General features: G+C 27.2%; 1 protein-coding gene across 1 annotated transcript in view; it reads left to right on the top strand.

Annotated features, from left to right (window-relative positions):
* Positions 1-13,994, top strand: part of LOC129988408 (condensin complex subunit 1-like) — a 39,772-nt gene extending 25,778 nt beyond the window's left edge. Inside the window, exons 19-27 of the mRNA XM_056096632.1 lie at positions 3-158; positions 3,649-3,872; positions 6,751-6,856; positions 8,555-8,678; positions 9,299-9,454; positions 10,584-10,761; positions 10,870-10,964; positions 11,709-11,789; positions 13,223-13,994. Coding sequence (XP_055952607.1) covers positions 3-158; positions 3,649-3,872; positions 6,751-6,856; positions 8,555-8,678; positions 9,299-9,454; positions 10,584-10,761; positions 10,870-10,964; positions 11,709-11,789; positions 13,223-13,442 — 1,340 coding nt within the window. The 3' untranslated portion in view covers positions 13,443-13,994. The remainder of the gene's footprint in view (positions 1-2; positions 159-3,648; positions 3,873-6,750; positions 6,857-8,554; positions 8,679-9,298; positions 9,455-10,583; positions 10,762-10,869; positions 10,965-11,708; positions 11,790-13,222) is intronic.
* Positions 13,995-21,690: the final 7,696 nt, after the last annotated feature.

Here is a 21,690-nt window from a genome sequence, read left to right on the forward strand (position 1 = left end):
AGGCATCAAAAATTATGAAGATAATCAATGGACTCCAATGGCTAATGAGGCAATACTTACCATATTCTGTCTTATGAAGGAACCAGAAGTTTTGTGCATGAAAATCATGAAAGAAATTGTTAAATTGATTTGTGAAGAATTTGGACCAGAAGATGGAGGTATTTACTTTTATAACATGTTTTCTTATTCGTGTGAGCAATATATTTCTAATGCAAATGATTTACGAGAAAAAATTAATTGCTATCTGTAATAATTATGCAAGACAAAATGTATTTTTAATAATATGTAGTATATACAGGGTGTCCTGAAATAGATTGTCAATTTTCAAAAATGCATAATAGGAAAACAGTTGAGTTTAAAAAAACAATTCTTGCAGCAAATTCATGCATCAGGGCATAAATTTTTCCTCTCACAGTTTTTGATTTTAGTTCAAAAAGCTGTCAATAGATGGCAGGGTGAACAGTAAACATATAAATAAAGAAATAATTAAAAATCACATCACGATTTTTCTAAATCATGTAATAAATGAAAATCGCAGTACAATATTTTTGAAATGTCCACCATCTGCCATAATCCTATGTCATAATTGAAGGACAAAATTAATAAATATTTTCTGGAATGTGGCCAATGAAAGGGTTACACATACGTGACTGATTATTTCTTCAAGTTCCTCAAGTGATCTGGAAATTTGTCTTGTACATTGCATCATTCAAATGACCCCAAAGAAAGAAATCACAAGAATTTAAGTCTGGGAATTAAGTGGCCAGTGTATTCTCTTTCCAGTGAAACATGGGTGATTTAAAGCAATTACTATATTCTTCTAAAAAATGGGAAATGTCAGCAGTACGGTGAGACCTCGTGTTATTTTGTATTAATCCATGGTTCGACTAAAGCATTTTCGATGGCAACAAAATTATGCAAAATTTGAATATGTCATTTTGAAATCATTGCATCATGTAGAAGAAAGGGTCCAAATACACTTCTACTGGAAATAGCTCCCATACAGTCACTTTTTGAGGATGGAATAATTTGAACACACACATGAAGATTCTGTTTCTCAAAATTCGTCAATTTTGCTTATTGACAGATCCATCGAAATAGGAATGTGCTTCATCTGAAAATCATATAGAGTTCACATCAGTGCTGACAGTTTCAATCACATCCAGCAATTCATTTGCAAACATGTTCTTTTTCTCTACGGATATGGTATGAAGCAATTGCTGTGTTTGAATTTTGTATGGGAAGAAGGCTAAGCTCTCGTGCATTATCTTATGTGTCACTGTTTTCTACACTTGGCATGCAGCTGCAGGTTTTTGGAATTATTTTTCTAGAGGAGCGTGCAATTGTTTCCACAATGGCCTGTGCATTGTGTTGTTTGTTTCTGTAATAGCTGAATAGTGTCGTCCTCGTCCAACATTTCCAACTTTCTCTTCTGCAACATTACTTGCTCACTTGAATTTTTTGTACAATTGCTTTATTGTATTCGGCTGTGGGCCCTTGCCTGCTGGAAATTTACACTGAAAGATTCTTCTTTTGCAGTTATACACTCTCTCCTAATCCTTTCCTCCAACGAATGCATCATTTTTAAAACTTTCTTATAGAATCTGTTGTTTATCTCTCTACTGCTCTTTCAGTTACAGAACACTTCTTTTAAAGTTGAAACAATAACACTTTCTAAGGCAGCATATTCTGTTGATTTGAATGTAGGGAAAAGTATAAAGGTACTTGCAGCACCATCTATTGACAATTTTTTCAACTAAAACTAAAAACTGTGCCCTGTCACATGAATTTGCTGCAAGAATTGTTTTTTAACATTAACTGTTTTACTGTTATGTATTTTTGAAAGTCGTCAGTTTATTTTGGGACATCACGTATATATATGTGCATATATATATTATTTCAGTAAATGTCCTGTGAAAATATATTTAATGCTGAAATTTGTTTTATGCCAAATAATCTATTATTTTTATAGAGGGTCACTCTTTCATTAAATACCAAAGCCATTGCTCTGATAAAAAACAGCCGCCTAAACAAATTTTCCGTCTGAATAGATTGAGTTTCTTTGTATGATAAAAAAAAGGGAGGGGGCTATATTTTGTGATATAAGTTTGAACTATGTAAGGCAATTCAATAAAGTACTTATAGCATTTTTATAAAAATGTTTCCTTGAATTCGCTCAGAATTAAAAATTTGTTACAGTTTCAATAACAACAAATTGTTAGATTAATAATAACTTAATTAATAGAATGCATTTACTCATTTAGATACAAAAATTGCCAATTTTTACTTCTACGTAATCTTTATTAAATATTATAAACATTTATTGAAAAAGTTCAGTTTTCATTAATCCTTCAGCACATACATCCATTTTTTGAACATTAGCATATGCAGAGGTCATTTTCACCCCAAATTAATCCGGCACTTTCCCCTTTATCTTATTTTGTATAAAAATAAAATATGGTCAGAGTATATAAAAGCAAATGTGTTTTTATTTAAGATAACAAGTGCAATTTTTAATAAGAAAAGCTAAAAGTGAACATAATCTCTTTTTTTCCGTACTTTTTTCCACATTCCATCCATATAAAAATATTATTTATTAATTCTGCAAAATTATTATTTTTAATGTAAGTAGTTTTTTCCTGTATCAAAATATTGGAAGAAAAAAAAATTATATTTTACGTTTGTAATAGTTTACATTTGAAATTTTTTGGGGAAAGAAGTTTAACATACAACTGAAAATTCATTACTTTTGTCTTTCATTTTTATAAACATTCTAAAAAAAAATAATTTTATCATTTCTCATTCTGAGTAAAAGGAATTATTAACATAAATTTCAAAACAAATGATTCATATAAAAAAAGAATGCATTTTATATAAGGATGTTACTTTTTTTCACGAGGAGGGAAAGGTAGGAACAGATTTTGTAGAGTGTTGAGAATCTGCATTTTGTTCCAATTCTATATCAGGATAATTTTTAAAAATTTCATAAATATATGATGAATCTGAGCTATCATCATTTTCTCTATAAATATAAACACTTGCAAGTAAATCTCTGAATCTATGGGCTGCAGTGACCTGGTGGTAAGGTCTCAACTTTGGAACCTGGGGTTTCAGGTTTGAGACCCTATTTCATCAAAGAAACCAGGTGCATGGTAAATCCATTGGGGCCAAACATCCACCCGCAGGTGTGGTATGGAAGTTTAGAGAGGGTGGTGCCAGCTCGGGTATCATCCTCATCATCTGACCGCGATTCAAAATTACGAGGTCTGTCTAAGAATGGCCCTAGTGTTGCTTTTTAATGGGATGTTAATAAGACTGAAATTTTAACACCAACCCTTTTGTAAAGAATGAGATACGTTGTTTCATTGATTTCTGTTCTAATCTTTTTCTTCTAGTTCCTTTATGAAGGTATAAGAAGTAACAGGTATAAAATTTTATAAATTCATAGAATTTCTAAACAAAAGAGAGAGTATGGGGTCATAAAGACCCCATGCGTGTCCTGATGGGTTAATTTAATAAATGTTTACTTCTTTAAAATTGGTTTGATTTCTCTGAGTTCTTCTTGACCATATAACTTTAAAAGTAAAGATTTTAATTGCATTTTACTCATATTAATCTGGTAAATGTATTTCCAATTTTTGTTTTTAGAAAAAGAAACTACAACTGATATTTCAAATATCCTGTGGGCACGATTCGTGTCTCTTTGTGGTCATATTGCTCTACATTACATGACATATTTGAAAATTGATTATTTTGCACATCTGAGAAGAGAGGAGATTTCGAGAGAACAACGTCGTCGGAAATCAACAGCAAATGTGACATTTTCCACTCCAAAATATCCTAGCATAACTAATAGTCCAAAATCAAAAACTGTGAGTCATTTTTTTAACAATGATAATATTTTATTTCAGATTAGATTTTTATTGCTGATATATTTATTTATTAGCAGAGTTTATTTGAAATTTTATCTTCTGCTTTTTTTTTTTTACTTTATTGCATATGAAGTATAGAGAAAGTATTATAATTGTCAAAAAATACGAATTCAAGGTTTTGAGGAATTTTCATGTTATAGACCTTCCAAAGTTCGAAAAACACATTTTTAGTGTAATGTCTGTGACAAATATAACTCAAAGATGCTTTGATCTAGTGTAATGAATTTTGATACATGGTCTTTATACCAATTTTGTAAAATTTCTATCAAATTTTGAGTGAAATCCATTCCGAGGAAATTTGTCCTGCTGTCCGAATATAAGTTATACAATATCTACAAGACGAAGATAGCTAAATGGATAAAATTTAGTACACAGATTTGACATATAAAGTTCAGATATCAAATTTGGAACTAAATCTGTCAAAGAATTGACCGTCTGTCTGTGCTTTCACAAACATGTCTGCATCACAAAACTCAAAAATGTAACAACTTAAATATATGAAATTTGGTGTGTGATTCTGTATCAAATTTTGGTTTAAATTGATTGGAAATATTGTGTCTAAAATACAAATTCGATTTCTGATATTATTAACCACATGTCAGGGATTAATTGCCAAAAAATCATCAAGGATCACACAATAAATTCAATAAAAATGCTAAATTCATTTCAAAGATCAATATTTTACAACTGTTTTTCCCCAATGCCATTCAAGGCATTCGTGGCTTTATCCAAGGTCCACAATTTTATGCTGGGGAAGAGTGATAACTCTTATTAGAAAGTATGTGGTAAAAGTTTAGAGAGACCTTTCCTGTTTTTTCTAATATCATTTATACAATTTTCTATTTATTTATATGTCCATAGAGTTCCATATGTTATAAAATATTGGTATATTTTAAGATACACCTATATTTAATTACACATCTCATTTAGTGATTTTTTTATGCTGCTGTTAAAATGTTTTGCTTTTTTTAAAATTTTAAATGACATTTGAATATTAATTATTTCTTAATGTAAAATTTATTACTTATATATGTTTTATCTATTCCTCAGACTGACATTGTATTTTTTCATTAGCATAATATATCATTTATTATTTTGACTTCCATAATTAATTTTTATTGATTTTTTTTTATCTTTTTTTTCCTCTCCCTCTCTCGTATACTTCTATAAAAGGCATGTCTGAAAAATTTATTTATACTGGTTTAAATTGTAATTTGGGAAATATTTCCCCTTTATTAGAAAACTTACCGGATTTTTCAAAATAGGGAATCAAATTATTAAAAAAAAAGTGAATATTTTTCTTTCAATAGTCTGATTTGTATTTCAACTCAAAACTTTTTTATGTTGATCTTTTATTATAATGTATACCTACTGTTTTGTTATTTTCTTTTTCTGGCTATTATAATATATTTTATTATTTAAACTATTAATCGTTGTTTATAAAGAAAAGGCCTTTAAGAATTATTGTGTTGCTGTATATCTAATATGTTAAAGCCTATATCTGAGGTACTCTTGCAAATAAGAATTGTTTAAAATTGATATCAACTGTCAAATTGCCTTATTTTTCTTAAAATTTCTTATATAAAAAAAAAGGAAAGGGGAATTTTTAAAAATATTAATTATTGAAAAAAATAAAATAATACAGATCCTAATATTTTAGAAATTACCTTTATTTTCTAAATTTTTAAATATATTTCTTCTTTTGATAACAGCAAAATTCACCTTAAATTTTACTAATATTTTTGTATAAAGTTTCAATTTTTTTTTCATTGTAAAGAAATGTTATGATTTACTTTTTTATGATTTTTAAATTAAACGTGTTGCCATTAACTATGATAAAAATTTAGTAAAATAAGGCACTTTATTATTATTTATGTATTTTCAATTAGAACAATTTGTATATTTGGTCCTTTGCATTTGTTTCATTTTTATCTCTGCATTTTCTTGTTGTTCTCTGTTAATTTTAAATATATACTTATTATCATATTGATTCTTTTATCATTAAATGAAATTTGAAATGTTTGAATAAATATTGCTTATTTCATTTTTTACCAATAGGTATAATAGCATTTAATAATACTAATGGATTTAATAATAACTGGGTAATTTTTAGACACTGTATTCATTTAATATTTATAATGTCTTTTTGCTGGATAAAGCTGTATAGTGATGCTAATTTATGTTTCTAGATATTCAAATTTATTGCTTTTCTTTTCATTGCTTGCCCTAAAATTCCGTTAAAAAGAAGTTTTCTTTTTAAATATTGAAAACGAGAGGTTTTTTTTTGTTAACTGGAGTATTGTTCCATTTTCTAGTATTTTATTATTGAATTTTATATAGTAAAGAGACATAGCATTATAATTTTTATCTTATATAATTTTACTTACTATAAATTCTGTTTCATTTGTTATGTATTTTTAATGCATTTTAACTATGTTATTAAATCAATTTCCATCAAATTTTGTGTATAAGAGTTCAAATCCCCAATCCCAACCCTCTTTTTCATTTAGGGTTGATACAATCAACTTTTCATATCTCGTAATGTTGAATCATAAACTTAGAAATCTTATTTTCCATTGTTTAATTAATTTTTTTATATGAAAAATGTATTGCATTTGAGAAATAGCTTTAAAAACATTGAAATCCTTTTACCTAAAGAAAGACAATACCTCATTCACTTTTACTAGTTGCCTCAGATATTGAATTTAATTTGATTGCATGCTAAAAATGCAAGGCTAGCTTTTTTTATTATTTTTTAATTGAGCATACATCCCAAATAACTGAAAGCATTGAATATTTATGTTCTTTTTTTATTTAGAAAAAAAGACAAAGCATTAACAAGAGTTATAAATTAATACCACCTGTTGATGAAGAAACAACCTATGAACAAATTCTTGAAATTTGTGCGAAAGAAGTCAAAGATGGTAAATTTGTTTTTCTTTTCAAAATTAATTATTTTTGTTCAATATTTTTTTACAGAATACAAAATAAAATGCATACAAACAAATTTATTCTTTAGAATATATAAAGTTGATCCCCCCCCCCTTTTCTTGTGATTAATTTCATTTACCTTGTTTTTGTTCTGGAAGAATTTCACCTGCTGAATTGTGCATATGCATAGAAGAATAAAATACTTAAATGAAACAGTGAAATATTCTGAATTAAAGTTAATGAAGCTTTTACTTAAATTTATTTGACATTCTTAAAATTAAAAGAATTTTTATAATAAAATTTGTTTTATAACATTAGAGAATTTCCCAGAAGTATTTACTGTTAGACTTCATTGCTATGCAATATTTCTATTGTATGTGCTTTTAATTTCAGTAATTTTATTGTAATCTTGAATATATATTATTAAGTGCATATTATCATACTATTTTTATATTTTTCTTTAATATATAATTCTTATATTTTTGCAAAAAGCACTAATTAGTTATTTAACTGTTTTAAATTTTTGAGTAAATATAATAATGTTTACTATTAAAATAATCTGTGTTGCATAGAGAAGTTTTAATGTTTCCGAAAATTGTTATATAGTTTTAGAATCAAAGTATTTTGTTTGAATTATCAGTATTTTTTTTTTTTTTCCATATAAAAAAAGTAGTATACTTAAAAAAAAAATTAGGATGCCTATTACATTTTTTAAAAATTAAATTTTGAAGAAGTCTAGTTTCTTCACATTAAATTACTCCGAAAACTATTTTTAATAATATACACTTTGCACATAAAGTGATTTTGAGTTGGAGAAAATCAGGAAACTGATGTGATTAGTCACAGTAAGTCATGGAAATGTTGCATGTTTAGTCAGGAAATTTTTTTCATTGTTTCTGTAATCACCCTGTTCTACCATATTTTGAATAAATATGAATCTGAATACAAGTGAACTTGATAACTATAAAATGCTAAATAGATAAAATTTGATACACAGATTTAACATCTAAAATGTAGATTTAAGACAAATTTTGAACCAAATCCATCAAAGATTATCAAGTTGTCGGTCTGTGCTTTTGCATTCATATAAACACAATGAACCAAAAATATAAAAATTTAAATGATTAAAAATTTGGGTGTATGATCTTGTAATTAAAATTGTAATCATGTATCAAATTTTTTTTTCAATCGATCGATAAATAATCATATTTAATTTTCTTTGTTACGTAACAAATCACAAAACTCTGCTTGTTGTATTTTTAAAATAAAAGTCTGAGCACACATTTCATTTATAACTTAGTCCAAGGTCTGCAGTTAATGTAGGGATAAGAGAGAGTTATAATTTTATCAAATAGTATGCCAGAAAGTTTTGTCGAGACCACTACTGCGGTTTGGTTTCAATGATGATCAAGAATTTTAGTATCCTTAAAGCAATTGTCATCTAATTCCATCAAAATTTACCAAGGAGGGTACTGCCGACATAATATCAGATACATTGCAGTCTCTCATTTTTTGTTTCCATTCATTATATGACTATGTTTTTAATATTTAGAATCTAAAAGTCATGCTTCATTAGTTATTGACAGTTTTGATAAACATAGCAATGCTAATAAACATGCAGTTTATTACCTTTTATTTTAAAAATGCTAAAAAATTTTAATATAATATTTTTATCTATTTACTTATTATAGAAACAAAGTTAATAGGCTATTTACTTCCAATTGTGAAGGCCACTTGCTTGTCAAGCTTAAAAGAGCATAATAGAGAAATACAAGCTGCTGCTTCTGTGGCTTTAACAAAGTTTATGCTGTTCAGGTCAGTAAATTTGATATTTGATGAATAAAATATTTGATTAAATAAAAAAGGGAAGCCTGATTAAACTTTTTTGCATGATCTAAATATGAATATTTAAAATATATGAATATTCCCTTGTGTTTGCAATTTTAACCAACATTTTTTTTCTTTTTCTTTTTTTTCTTTCCATATTTACTGGAGTTTGTATCTTGTAGTAAATATCAACCTTTGATTAGTTTTAAAACATTGGTTTTTGTGTTTTCTTTAAAAGAAGGAAAGCTATTCTTTTGAGCTTAAATAATAGCTTAAATAGATTTCGAGTTGAACGAATGAAATTCTTGTTTGGTTAGATCAAATCTTTTGGTATTATAAAATCATAAAAATCTATTCAATTGTAATGAATTTCTTTTTTTAATTAAGTTGTGTTAAAAATGTGACTAATTCATACACGTCAGTTTAATTACTAAGAAAAAAATCTGATATTGTTTAGACACATAGCTATAAATAGCACTGCATTCAAACTTAGCTCTGTGTTTTACAGTTTTTACAAAATTTTATTACTTTTCTTCCTTTGCAAATCTATTGATTATTGCCTTTTCTTCCTTTGTCAATCTTATATATTTTTTCCCAACATTATTTAGTGAAAAAGTTTGTGAAGAAAATATGCAACTTTTTGCCACAATCACAGAGAAATCTCCTGAACCATATATCCGTGCCAATATGGTTATTGCTATGGGAGATTTGGCTACAAATTATCCAAATGTCGTAGAACCATGGACATCTCATATTTATCAAAGGTAAAAATGTATTTACTGTAATTTTACTGATATATATTATATGTTTTAGCATCTATTTTAAATTTCTTCCTCTATTTTGAATGTTTTATGTCCAAAAAATTTTTTTTAAAATGAATTCCAATTGTTTTAACAATTCATTAGCAGCTTGAGGAATAGCCTATATTTTTTTTCATTAAGCAGATTTTAATATGTGAAATGAATTATTTGCATTTTTATGTGTTATATGACTTTTCTTTTTTTCTTTTTGAAAATTTGTTTTTGATAATTCAATAATTGAAGATTAAGAATGGAAAATGCAGTAAATGCTAGATTGAAAATTCAAACTTCAAGGTATTCTTCTTGGTACTGGACAAGAGATTTCTATCAATGCATTTTTCAACTATTGTGTTGAATTTTCCTGTTTTAATAGGTTATTTAAGATTTCATCGGAACAAGATTTTGTAAATTTTTCTAAAGGGGAATTCTTAGATGCCATAAAATAAATTAGTAAATTGTAAAATTAAGTTTAAATTAGTGAAAAATAAAAATAGATATTTAAATGAATATATTTCTTAGCAAAATTTGGATGTAATATTTGTAATCAAGTAGCCATTTTCAACTATTTTTTTCGGTTTGTAATGAGAAATATAAAAGAAACACTGTAAAAAAAATTATTTTCAATTTTGCTATAAATATTTTATAATTCTTTTGAAATTTTGTTATACTTACAATTAAGGTTTAACTTCATAAGTAAGCAAAGATGGAAAAAAAAAATTTAATGTATCCATTTTTTAAATAGTTTTATCAAGAAAGATTTTGTATAAGTTCAGTTTTAATCGCTTCCATTTCAGATTGAAGGTCAAATTTTAAATGAGGCAATAGAAAATTAGGGAGATGCTTAGCATAATGAGCAGAACTTAATAAGGTTTCTGAAACAGTGCATACTATGTGTATATCAAGATTTGAAATTTAAAAAATATTTTGTCGAAGAAACCATTAAAAGAAAGCTACATAAAATATTTAATTTAAAAAAAAAACTAATTCTAGCAAACCAACTACTCACCAATGATGGTTAATATTATTTTTAATATTACATAGCTAAATTCAATTAATATAAACGTTTTGTTATTTTTTTACACTTGTTCTATAGATTGAGTGATTCTGAGCCTTCTGTTCGAGAAACTGCCATTATAACTCTCACACATCTCATTCTTCATGATTTTGTTCGAGTCAAAAGCTTGGTTAGTGAAGCTGCAAAGTGCATTGCTGACGAGCAAAAAAGTGTTGCTGATGTTGCTATGTATTTGTTCTCAGAGTTGGCTAAGAAAGTTAGTAAATTATGTGTATATATATTCTTTTTTTTTTTTTTTCATTTCTTTTTGATAAAGAAAAAGCTTTTTGCAATTTTTCTATAATTTTTGATTTTTTTTTTAAAGGGAAATATCATCTATAACATAATTCCAGACATTATAAGTACACTAAGTGATCCCAAAGCAGAATTCAGTGAAGAGAAATTCCAAGTAGTTTTGAGGTAATTAGAATAATTCATTTAATTTTATATCCAAAATGATTTTTTTTATTTATAAATTTGATTATTTAATATATCTATTAATTTATTTGAGAACATATATTTTTTGCTAATTTATATGCATTAATTCTGATTTGTATAAATTAATTTATATTGTTTCTAACCCTTATAGTTATAATGGAACCATCATATACCTAATTTTTCAGGAATCCTGGATTTTCAATGGAAAAATGGTTTTTGTATATTGAATAAAATTTCTGTACATTTAACAAAACTTTTTGCATTGAAAAATTATGAGCATTTGTTTCAGGGAAAAAAAAGTAATTACTGGTTTTGTTCTTATGAAGGAATATAAATTAAAAATTCAGGAGTGGGGGGGGGTATCTCAATAATGGCTACCATTTTGAAGCATTTGGCATGAAATTGAAATAGTGAAAAATATTGGATCAAAAATCACTCATTAAAAAGCTATACATTTTTGATAGTGAATCATATATTATCTTTAGATTCGGTAGTATCAATTCCTTATCTGACCTGTATCGAGAATTTTACTTATATTTAGTTTAGCCTTAGATTTTTTATCTTTTAAATATGTGGGTGAGGGATTAATATTGACATTTTTAACCACCCTTAATCCTTTCAATTAGAGATTTGATTGTTTTTTATATAAATTATTTCAAAAATGAGTGGAAATATTTTCATAATGTTTCTTCTATTTAATACATTGAAATTTTTTGTTGCTTTCAGACATATGCTTCAGTATGTAGAGAAAGAAAAACTGGTTGAAGGTCTTGTGGAAAAGCTCTGTGTGCGATTTGCAGGTTTGAGGTAAATAAATTTTATGCAATAATTTAAAAAAATATTAACTTTTACTTATTAGAATTATTTTCATGTATATTTGAGATAATCAAAATTTTCTGGAATCCGTTTTTTCACAGACTGCATCACCAAAATCATATGAAATTTGATTTTAAAATGACATTTTTTTCTAATCCACCACTGTAAACTTTCTAATTTGGATACTTAAAGTGGGAATTTTGCAGACTGAATTTTCATAGTTTGATTTTTTAAATTTGTTTTACAAAATGTTTTTATGTTTTAATTTTTAAGTGAAAATTCTCATTTTGAATTCTAATAAGTTGCATTTTCTTAAGAAAATGAAGAATTTTTTTTCCTTTTTTTATCCCCAATTGAGTCATAACATTTTTGAAATTTAAAAAAATGTTCAAATATTTCTTCAATAGTTTTTAGTAATATATAAACTTTCATAATTTTTCTTGACAGAAAATGAGTGTTTCTCAGTTATTATTTTGTTCTTGTAAATTTTGTCTGGTTTCTTTATATGTATTGACATTGAAGCTTGAGCGTATCTGAATTTTCAAACCTTTATTCTTTAGGACAATTTTATTTTGTGAGTAATATCTATGTAATAGCAATAAGTAAATTATTGTAAACTCTATCAGTTAGGAATAATATAGTGCACAACTTAAGCTATTTATTCAATTATTTTTTCTAAAATTTATTTTGATGAAAAAGAAAATTTGTGGCCTCATTTTTATTCAGAATATATTTTTGTCATCCCAAAATCATTATATAAATAATTGATAAAAAATATTTAAAATAAAGTCAATAAAAAAAGAATTTATTTAAGTAAATATTAATTATTAGATTGTAGTAAAATATATAGATTCAGGTTGATTTTTTGAAGTATTCATGCATAAACATTAGAACATCTGAGATAATATCTCTACTTGGACTGCAGCTCACTGTTTGAAAAGTTCTGATTTAATTGAAAAGGAATCAGACTTTTTTTCTAAAATAAAGCTGTGTTTATGCTTGAAATAATTGCCGACTGCAACAGAAGGCTCATAATCCCATCAGAGTTAAGATAGAACTAATGTAATAAGATAACAACTGGCTTCTGCATCTTTCACCCCATCTTTGACTGCAGATTGTCTACTGCTACATACTTTTGATGGCTTGACAGTTGTCTCATTTTAAACATAGTCTTTTTTATTTTTTGAACAAAATTTAAATGTGTAGGAATAAGTCCATCTAAAATTGCTTGCTATTTGTAATATTTTGAATAACCAAAAAATAATGGCATTTTTCTTTATGACATAAGTGAAAATATTTTTAAATATAATATTCTTCCCACCTGCATTTGTAATCCCAATTATTTCGAATGGAATTGGGATTTTAATTTTTTCTGTGTATGAATTAATATTTTGACACATGCTCCTTTTCTTTCATTTTTAAAGCACTGATGTCCAGATGCATGAACTTACTTTCTGCTTGAGCATTCTTACTCTTAATGATAAGTGCTACAGCAAGCTGATGGAATTGAAAAATCTCTTGAAAGAGAGGATGAGCGATCCTGTCATCATGAAATACATCACAAACATCACTGCCAATGCTAAAAAGAACGATGCCAAAACAGCTGCCGAATTGGAAACGTTCCGGAAAGAATTGGGAATTTAAACAATTGGAGTGGAATTTCTGGGTGTTTAGAGCCTGATAATTTTCTTTTTTCTGCCAATTTTTCAGCATAATAATTATTATTTAAAAACATATTATTGAAAGAAACTTTTTATGTTTTTAGATATTTATATTGGTCTCATTTGGCAGAAATATTAATTAAGCTAAGAGTATAAGGTTAATTAAATTCATAAATAGATAAATTACTAACCAAATTAAATATCAATCACATAAGTGCAATTTTCATTTTTCTGATACCTTTTCTTCTGCAAAAAGTAGCTAATTAAAATCATTTGCCAAAGTGCATGGACATTTAGAGATTTTGCAGAAAATCTTTAAAAATTGAAGAATTCATGGACAGTTTAGTGTTATATCTGATATTTACGAACAGTTGGATTCTTTTTAAAATGTTCTAATAAATTAAAGAATTTTGACTAAATTTTTTTAAATAAGATTTTTATTACTTTGATTCTAAAATGCCATATTTATTTTCAGTCCAAGAATTAATTTCAGAGATGAAAAAGATTTGTTAAATAATTCAATAAAAACTTTCATGGGATCATATTTTTTACACCTTAAATTTAAATTTCATAAAAAGAAATATATGCTTCACATTCTATTTTTGTATGCCAATATTTATATGCCTTTTGTATAGAATATTTATTATAAAAGCATCACAGTATTTTATAGATTTTGTGTTTGTACATGCATTTTTTTATTATTGCTGTCTTTTGTATGTACGTTTGTATATAATTCTTTTTCTAAGAATAAAACTAAGTATTTAATTTTAGGTATTCAGTTTTTGAACTCTTTGAATCAATTCATTAAATTCTTTTGAAAACACTCAATTTTTTCAAGATAATTAATCTCAATATTCTGTAAAACATTTTGTTCATCTGAGTGGTTTTTCAAAAATTTTGTGCATTTTTGTTGTTAATTATTTTATTAATACTTTACACATAAATAAAAATTTATTTATATGTTTCTTAAATTTAATTCTAAACACATCATATGAAATTATCCTTAGCCAATTTATGTGGATTTGTATTATTAAAAACACAAAAGATATTTTTGCTGATAAAAGTAATGACTAATATGACATTTTATTAACTTTTTCATAAATAATAATCACAAGCATAATATTTTATGCATTAAATAAACAAATATTTCCACTTTTACATTAATTCATTAACAGATTAAATATCAAAGAATTAAACTATTTCATTCATTTTTCAACTCATATCCTTTAAATAGAATTTCACAAGCTCTAGTTCTTGTGAAGATTCAAGGCCCAATATCCTCTAGATTTATGGATCTGACACAAGTGTAATCTGTCTTAAATGGTCAAATATTCTGACATTGCGGTGACATAAAAATGGGATAAGTGAAATACTGTTTCAGGATAATGAAACATGGCTTAATTTGACCTTCTCAAAATTACCATTATATAGCTTCACAAGATAAGGAAATATACTAATTTTTGGTCACATTAAATTGACCCAATGATATCTAATAATACTGCAATAATTGTGCTTAATCCACCAAAATTACAAAATAAATATCAGTAAAATTTATTTACTTGATTGGCATGTGAATGATCTGGTTATGTTAAATAATTCCAAAATTTTAGATTTGATTTGCTATCATGAGAAAATATGATTTCATCTATGATAAAGTGTTATCCAGGATTTCTGAAAAATCGAAAAAGCATGTTGCACTACTAACTTTGTGTTTAGTCATCACACAAATATGTATATTAAATTTGCCTAATCACTAACTTTTATATTCAATATGATTATTAATTAATGTGATGATTTTAAACCTGTAATATTTTTGAAGTTTATCCGCTGCAACTTATTGAATTTAGTCTTCTGATTGAAATAACATTTGATTTTCTTCAATTAGGCTCTGAAAAAAAATTATTATAATTTTAAATTATTAAATATATATCACTATTGAGATGTGATTAAACTGCTAATAATAGTTCATTCAGTAATTATAATTAAGATTTGAATTGTTTAATATGATTTTAATTTTAAAACTCTCGAAATATGGATCTCTGATTGACCACAATAGGTACTCTATGCTATTACTAGTTTTCGAATTGCTCAGTTAACTTTCTTGGTAATGAAAGCGGAATTACCATTTTCTTCCGAATTTGAATATTATGCTACAAAATGATCATCCCAGATTAACCACCTGACGTTTAAAGAAATTGTGGATGTAAACAATACAAGTTTGTTACTTCAGATAAAGGACTATATTTATGTTGAAATCAGGACCGTCATGGAAAAAGAAGGGGAAAAAAAAAAAGTCAGAAACAATGAAGCATTTCAACTGCTGTACATTTTCAGCTGCTTTTACTCCAATCAATGTAACAAGATCCCGGGTAAGTTTTGTGTGTCACATATTATTTCTATAGTCCATTTTATCCTGTAAACATTTTATATGTATTTTTATACCCTTACCTTTACCCTTAGTTACCATTATCATATAAAAAAAAAGAATCGTGTACAATTTGTTTTATATTTTATATATATATATATATTTTTTAATGTACGATTCACTGTTCAGCCTAATTATGTAATGAAGAGAATCGAATACAGTTTGTTTTATCCTTTAGATTTCAATCTATATATTGATCAATTTGATGCCATTGGGTGTCAATACTTTTGTCCAGTTCTTTGCATTTTTCTTTTTCATACATGAAGTAATATAAATACAAATCACTGTAATCGTCAAAAAATTCGAACTCAAGTTTTTGATTAATCTCCAAGTTTTAGATTTTCTGAGTCCGAAAAACATTTTATAATGATGATAAAGTTTGGTTTATGCTATATTTAATCTGGATATTATAATTCACTCAAGAAATATTATAATAGTTTTAAAGCAAATTTATAGATTTTTATCAGATTTTGCTTTTTGTATAGTTAGGGAACTAAATGTACCCATAGCACAGTGATCGTGCTAAATTTATTGGGACAGGTTACAGCGGTGTTAGTAACAAAAAATAAAGGATTTCAGTTAGAACAATGTAAGTTATGCCATATTAAAAACACTAGGAAAAGTGTTATGGAGTTATCTGTAAAGCTGTTGGAAGTATTAGCGATTAAAATTATGAACTTTCCGTGAGTTGAAAAAGGGTTCCACCTAGAAATGAAAAATGTATTCTCCATTATTAGCATATAGTTTCTCCGTGTTAAGTAAAGGTGAAGTAAAATTTAAGCAATGAAGAACGTAAGCAAAAATAATAACAATAAAAATCTGAAAAACGTACTCAAGGGGGAAGGGAACAAGCCCTTCAAATCACAGAAAATTACATAATTTTAATCACAAATATCTCCACTGATTTTATAGGTAACTCCATGAAATAGTTTCCTGTATTTTTATTATGATATAGCCTACATTTTTCTAAATGGGCTTTTCACTAATCTTTTATTTCTTGAGAGCTTTTTGTCCTTTCATTATTTTGCCGCTATATGCGTTGTAATGTCTAAAAAAATTCAGCATAATCTCTTTATTATAGGACTTGTTAATTCCTCTTGGCTTAAAAGGACTTTACCGATCACCTTATATATATATATATATATGTGTGTGTGTGTGTGTAATGATATTTTAATATCTAATTTAATCCAAATTAATTTCCTAAATTTTTTCCTAATTCGGTCCATGTCGGGGTCATTCTAAAGTGCTCTCTTGTTTCCTGATCCCATTCCACTTTTTATGTTTATTTAATTCAACTGAAGCTTAACTGACTTTTAAAAATAATGCGCTATCAGTTCCACATGCAGAGTGAAAATGATCCCTGCGTTGCCCTTGTCAAATGTCGACACGTGGCGGAAATCTCATGTTATATAAGACGAGGGATAATTTATTTATCTCTCTTCCCCACTTCTGCTCTTGTCTCGTCCTGTGGCGGACGTGCTTTGTCCGCACCTTCTTGTTAATATATTATGCCTTCCCTGGATGGATTAAAATGAATTTAAAAATGTAAAAAGTCTCTTCAATGTTTTCGAACCTGCCTTCTGCTTTTAAGAATTATATGAATACACACACACACAATGTTATTTATCGCTATATATTCGGTGTATGTAAATACCATAGTTCAAAAGAAAAATATAATAATTATAAACTTAGCATCTTAGATAAATAAAATTGTGTGTCTGTTTTTAACCCAAAACTGCAGATCTGTAATGAATGTCGGTGAAGTTGGTTGAAAATAAAGCGCTCGAAATGCATATTCGATTTTCATTATACTACGAAGCAAAAAATGTTTTCTATTGCTTCGGTATGGCATTAAAGTCAGTGGCAGGGGAGAATCGATGCCCCGGAAAGCAGTCTCATGGGAACAAAACGTTGGCATGTTTACGCCACTTTAAAGAGAAACATCAGGAGAGTGCGAAGAATATAATGAATGCTCCAGTCTAGTTCAATCACTGATGATAATTAGGCGGTAAAGAAATCGCAGACCCAACACAAATTTAAATAACTTTGAAAACACTACAAAAAAAAAAAAATATGGACTCGTGGACCTTTTTAAAATTGTAGGCCCTCTTGGCAATTGTCTACTTTGCCTATTTAATAATACGGACCTTTTAATAATGAATGACCAATAAATATTTTTAGCCTATTTTATAATTAATGTTTAAACGGGGTCATACCGAGATGATCATGTGCCCCTCCACCTCTCGCACACACACAAAATGGCACATTTTTGTTCATTTTCATTCCTTTCCTGCGGAAATCTATCTCGCTGCATTTTTTTTTTCTCCTGATATTTAACAAATGTTATAATTTTTTTAATAGAAAATACTGTTTTTGTAAATTTATAGAGAAAAAAAAAATACTGTATGCAACAAATTAAATGTATCACTACAGTAAATAAGATAAAAATTGTACATAGTTTTTAAAAGCTTTTTTATTTATCCTCTATTTTTAATCATCCACAAAGGTTTATTCCTGAATTATTTAATTTTATCTTGGAAGTAAATCATAATTCTAATTCTTACATTTTTAATGGTCATTTTTATGCCTCCCACCCCCTTCTACTTGGACCCTTGTAAGGGGCTATGTGCGTGCAGCTTTTTGTATTAACATTTCGCATTAATTTAATGATTTTAAAAATATATATCTCAGAAAAGTGAGACTGCCAAATATAATATTTTTATGAAAGTAATTATTCTAAAGATACTTTTATTTAATTTTAGGGTGCATATAATAATAATCGTTTTAATAATAAAAAAATTTGCTAATTTAATTAATTTAACCGATTTAAATTAGCGGGCTATTGAAACTGGGAAATAATATTGAGAAAATTCTGACTTCGCCAATAGATGGCGCCCTAAGACCTGACAACAATGAAATTTTCAAGAAAATTCGAAGACTAAGTATTCGCGTTTTGAAAAGAACTTAAGTATAAAAAGCTGAAAAAATCTAGAAAACACTCGTATTAATAAAGATTTAAAAACTGTGAACCATGACTTATTTTTTAAGTACAATGTTAAGAGTAAAAGTTTTTTTTTTTATTCAACTTAAAATTATTTTTATTCATGCATAATTTATTATTATTAATTTTCTTATTCCCTATTAATAATAATTTTAGTTATTTGAAACTTTTCTGGCAGTATTTTCGTACTTTTATTCTAGTAAATGAGAAGCGACAAAAGCTCATTAAAAATGCATTATTTTAGCGAGAAGTAACGTATTGTTATTCGCACACAATTTATAATTGTGTTTCGGGCAATCAAAAAAAAAAAAAAATTTTCTTACGAATATATAAGATATGCATTTATTTAATGTTAACATATTTTTAATGAAATCCATATATAAATTTCTGTATACATTTTGTTCTCTGTAACATTTTTTAATGTGGATAGCCTTTTTTAAAATATGAAAATCGTTATCAAATTATTAATGAAAAAAATGAAAATTAAAAATTTATAAAATAATTTTAAAAAAAAATGAAAAAATATCGTAAAATATTCGCAGATAAAATATGATTCTATGATGTATTATTAAAATATTCATTCCTTAAATGTTTTTATAAAATGCATATACATATAACTATATTTCAAGAATAATAAATAAATAAATTCAAAAAAATTATTTTGCTTCTTTTAAACATTTTCTGCAGCAAAGCTTATGAATTTTATAATTTTTAAAATAATTATCAATATGCTCAATTTAATTAGTTGGAAGTATTGTTAAAAGCCATCCAAACTCTTAATTTACTCTGGCACTAATTAAAAAATATTTTTTTTTCTAATAGAAGTTATCTTAGGTACGTTGTTTTATCTTTAGCTTGCCGTTGCTTTTTTTTTCATGGCAACATACACACTTTTAATGGCATTGATTCACGTTCACGTGAATGTGTCTAACGCTCCTCGGTAATTATAGAATCCATTACGCATCTTGTGGGAAGAGCCAATGAGAGTATCCTCGTCCTTAACATACAAACTTTCACAGTACAAATCTTTTTCTGTTTAACGTTAAAAAAAAAAAAAAAAAAGCATTACGCGCGGTCAGAAAAACAGGCATTCTACAGTTTTACCTTTCTCGTATATAGAGAAAAACCATTGTAACCGTGAAAAAATTCCAAATTGAGATTTTAATGAACTCTATGTTTCAGATCTTCCTGAGATGAAAAGACACATTTTTGAAGTTATGTCTGCCTTGATAGCTCAAAAGGGCTTTGAGTTAAACGAATAAAATTATTAATATGATATTTGCTACAAATTTGTTGATTTTTAGTAAAGTTTAAACGAAATCTATTCAGAGGAAGTTTGAATATATGTTAAAACGATAACTGCAAAATGAAAAGAGCTAGATCAATACAATTTGATACACAGATTTAACATCTGAAATGTCAATATGTATCAAATTTGGAACCAAATCCGCCTGGGAGTTGACCATTTGTCGATCTGTGCTTTCATGAGCATGTAAAGTTGATGCTCAAAAATATATGAAAATATATTAATATGTGATTTTGTGACTACAATTGTAATTCGGTGTCTAATTTTGATCCGAAAAAAGACATTCAAAATATCCATTCAGTTTTCTAATTGTATCCTAGCAATTAATCATGAAAAACAAATCGCCAAACATCGTGCCCCAAGGGGCTCTTTAGTAACTATTGTTCGCCAATGGCCTGCGGCTAATAATATCCATTTATTAGAAAGTGTGCAAGATAGTTTCTGAGAAACTAATAGTTTTGTGCTATAATTTCGGTGTAAATGTAAAATTCAAAAATTATTTTATCGTGCTTCTTTTCCGCGTTTCCATTTAACCCTCCAACTGCTTATCCCGCGATTTCTGCGGGTTGGCAATCAATTCATTTTCTGTTGCATCCTGCGTTTTTCGCAGCTTATAGTGTTTATTTTTACGATTACAGATTTTTATTATATCATATAATTATCGTGTAACATATAGTATCAGTTTACTTTCATTCAGAAATATTTGAACTTATTTGGAAACATTGCATCTAAATAGTAATTTGAAAGAATTACGCAGACAGAGGGTTAAGCATATAAGCGAAATAGACAATGAATAAGTATATTGTCTGAATCGAATAAAAATTTATTATAGATCTGTAAATCTTGTTATATAACCATGTGCTAAATTTAATCTGTTTTGAGTGCTGCCTTTTTGGATTATCGTGTTCGTTTATATAAGGACAAACAGTTACACTTCATGTACATAGATTTATTTCATGCAGTGGCGTAGCAAAGAGAGTAGAGATTCACTTGGCGCCAATTTTAAGATTCACCATCGAGACAAAACATTAGTGAGTTTGCATCACTTGTTTGAAATTAAATATTATGAAGGAGCCAAAAGATAATGCCATGTTGCATATATCTTCTGTGCTTACTAAACGACTGGGGGCGAAAAAATATTCCCTGGCACCTGTTAGTCTCTTTACGCCGCTGATTTCATCTCAAATTTGGTGTCAAAATTGCATATCAAATCACTGTATAGCTTGTTGCATTTGTGTGTTAATTTGCTTTTTTATGAGCAATATTTCATATGAATAGCTTTCCTACCGCAAAAATATCCACTTTTGTATCAAGGAAAATGCATGAAAGGAGTCAAAGGAGGTTCGTCAAAGTGAAATTATATTTAATTAAGTTTTATTTAGATTTTTGTAATTCTCGGAAATTCCCTGCAGGCAAAAGAAACTATCTTAAATGTTTCTCATTTTCCACCTCCCCTCTCCTGAGGCAATTTTTCAGATAGAGAAATAATATAATGCGTT

This window comes from Argiope bruennichi, chromosome 10 (genome assembly GCF_947563725.1).
Source record: "Argiope bruennichi chromosome 10, qqArgBrue1.1, whole genome shotgun sequence".
Taxonomy (NCBI): domain Eukaryota; kingdom Metazoa; phylum Arthropoda; class Arachnida; order Araneae; family Araneidae; genus Argiope; species Argiope bruennichi.